General features: G+C 51.4%; 1 protein-coding gene across 1 annotated transcript in view; it reads left to right on the top strand.

Annotated features, from left to right (window-relative positions):
- Positions 1–1,615: 1,615 nt before the first annotated feature.
- Positions 1,616–2,591, top strand: part of TNRC6A (trinucleotide repeat containing 6A) — a 29,089-nt gene continuing 28,113 nt past the window's right edge. Inside the window, exon 1 of the mRNA XM_015406394.1 lies at positions 1,616–1,630. Within this exon, the coding sequence (XP_015261880.1) occupies positions 1,616–1,630 (15 nt within the window). The remainder of the gene's footprint in view (positions 1,631–2,591) is intronic.

Here is a 2,591-nt window from a genome sequence, read left to right as displayed (position 1 = left end):
CACAGTCCAGGTGGCTGGCAGGCAGCAGGGCCTCCCCCGCCTCATCACCGATGCAGCCTGAAAGCCGGCCATTGGAAAGGCAGCACCCAGTCAGGTCAGGAGCCATGATGGGGCGGAAGGGGAAGTGGCAGGGAGGCAGGACAGGAGGTGTAACATCGCCAGCAGGGGCGGAAGCAAGACCCCGAGCCCAAAACCCACTCAAAAGCAACGGCACTGCCTGGCACCAGATAGGTAGCTGTAGCAGCCCGGGCTGCAGTGTTAGGAGAGTCAAGTAACGAATAAATATACACTGCAAGAAACTTTTGTGAATTAATGTGTTCTGTTTATAGCTATCATTCTATAAAGTGCATTGTGTATTCTTATAACACCCTAATCGGGTATACATATTCAGTACATTCAGTCTAACAGTAACGCTCAGCTCGTACAATAGAACAACTACCAGTCAATTTTGCATCAGTATTTAAAATTCTGATGCAAAATTGACTGGTAGTTGTTCTATTGTACGAGCTGAGCGTTATTGTTAGACTGAATGTACTGAATATACCGTATTTTTCGCTCCATAAGATCTTTTCTTCTCCAGGACTCAGGGAAGGTGTGTGGTGAGTTTGAGCGGTGGTGGTGGGGAACACACAGGTGGAAGGAAAAGGGTTAAGCAGCAGCTCTTCCCCCCCCCCCAGCTCCTGTCAGGAATGTTTTCTGTCTGCTGGGGCCTTTTTCCTGGGACTGCCTCTCCCAGGAGAGCCAGCTTGGTGTCGTGGTTAAGTGTGCAGGCTCTAATCTGGGAGAACCGGGTTTGATTCCCCACTCCTCCACTTGCAGCTGCCGGATGACCTTGGGCGCGCCATAAGTTCTCTCAGTGCTGTCCTTGAAAGAGCAGGTCTGGAAAGAGCTCTCTCAGCCCCACCCACCTCGCAGAGTGTCCATTGTGGGAAGGGGAAAGGAAAGGCGTTTGTAAGCCACTCTGAGAGTTTGAGTGAAGGGTGGGATATAAATCCAATCTCCTCCTCCTCTTCCTCCTCCTCCTCCCCCTGTTCTCAGAGAGCGTTTCCCTTGCAGTGCCTCCTGGGGTGGTCGGTCCACAAAAGGGCGTTGATGACGATAACAGGGTGCGGGGTGGATGTGGGGATTTGGACGGCTGGGGGTGGACTGCGAATCAGCGGTCGGGGGTCAGAGAGCTAGTCAGTCTGGGGAAAGACCTTTCTTTGCCTAAGGCCCTGGGGGAGGAAGTCCAAGTCTTCTGTCTGGGTTCCTGCAGAAACCACTCTCTCTCTCCCCCTCCCTCGACCATAGAGGGTTCTGGAGCAGACGGGGGGGGGGGCTTAGAAAGAAATGCAGATTCCTATAACCAACCCCGTTGGCCCTGCGGTGGGGCCCCCGGGGGGGGGGGGGGGGGGGGGAGAAGGCTGATCGGGGCTTGGATGTCCAAGCCCCGGTCAGCCTTCTCCCCCCCTCCCAAGCCCGTGTGAGCTGCTGTCAAGGCTGAACGGGGCTTGGATCTAAGATCATAAGGCGCAACTGCTGGCCCGGCGGTGTGCCAGAAACAGTTTGTGGGCACAGCTGAAGAAATAGCAGGCTCTTCGTTTTTAAATTATGAAAAGTTCTAATTTTAGCTTTAATGAAGGTTATCAAGGTGAGTCCTCGTTAACCTGGTAGTATTCATTTGAGTTAATTAGCTTTTATTTATTCACTCATTCATTCACTTAATTTATGCCCTGCCTTCTCCGCCAGAGCAGGCTCAGGGCGGCTTACAGAAGGATAAGAACATAAGAGACGCCAATGTTGGATCAGGCCAAAGGCCCATCCAGTCCAACACTCTGTATCACACAGTGGCCAGAAATACCAGGTGCCATCAGGAGGTCCACCACTGGGGCCAGGACACTAGAAGCCCCTCCCACTGTTGACCCCCTCAAGCACCAAGAAGACAGAGCATCACTTGCCCCAGGATAAAACATAAGGCTTTTCTCAGGATTAGCATGTTCACAGCCAGGGGAACTTCTACAAGATAATGACTCAGTCCTACCCCACCTTCCTGAGCAGATATAAATTATGACTGCGGTCTTGGCATTGTAGGACCTGTGTGACACAGAGAGTCCTCCATCTTTCTGTGTTATACCTCTGAGGATGCCAGTCACAGCTACTGGTGAAACGTCAGGTCCTACAATGCCAAGAACGTGGCCATACAGCCCGGGAAAATCTACAACAGCTAATTATAACATAGATAAAAACCATCTGAAAACAATCCAATGTCATAAAGTGCTAGCTAGATGTAAGCTGTAGGCTCCAGCTATTTTGTTCAAAGTACAGGCACCTTTCAAAGTTGGGAGGATTTATCTCTTGTTCCTAACACTCACCTTCTCTCTCAGAAGTGCCCTGTGAAGGTTGAATTGGGCTTCTGCAGGCGGCTTCCCATCAAAGGAGAGCCAGTTGAGTGTAGTGGTTGGGAGTGCGGACTCTTTATCGGGTTTGATTCCCCACTCCTCCATATGCAGCTGCTGGGTGACCTTGGGTCAGTCACAAGTTCTCTCAGAGCTCTTAAGGGCAGTCCTTGAAAGAGCTCTCTCTACCTCTACCTCACAGGGTGTCTGTTGTGG

The sequence above is a fragment of the Gekko japonicus genome, unplaced genomic scaffold, assembly GCF_001447785.1.
Source record: "Gekko japonicus isolate JY-2015 unplaced genomic scaffold, Gekko_japonicus_V1.1 scaffold2968, whole genome shotgun sequence".
In the NCBI taxonomy this organism is placed as follows: Eukaryota; Metazoa; Chordata; class Lepidosauria; order Squamata; family Gekkonidae; genus Gekko; species Gekko japonicus.
This window is presented reverse-complemented; position numbering and strand designations above follow the sequence as displayed.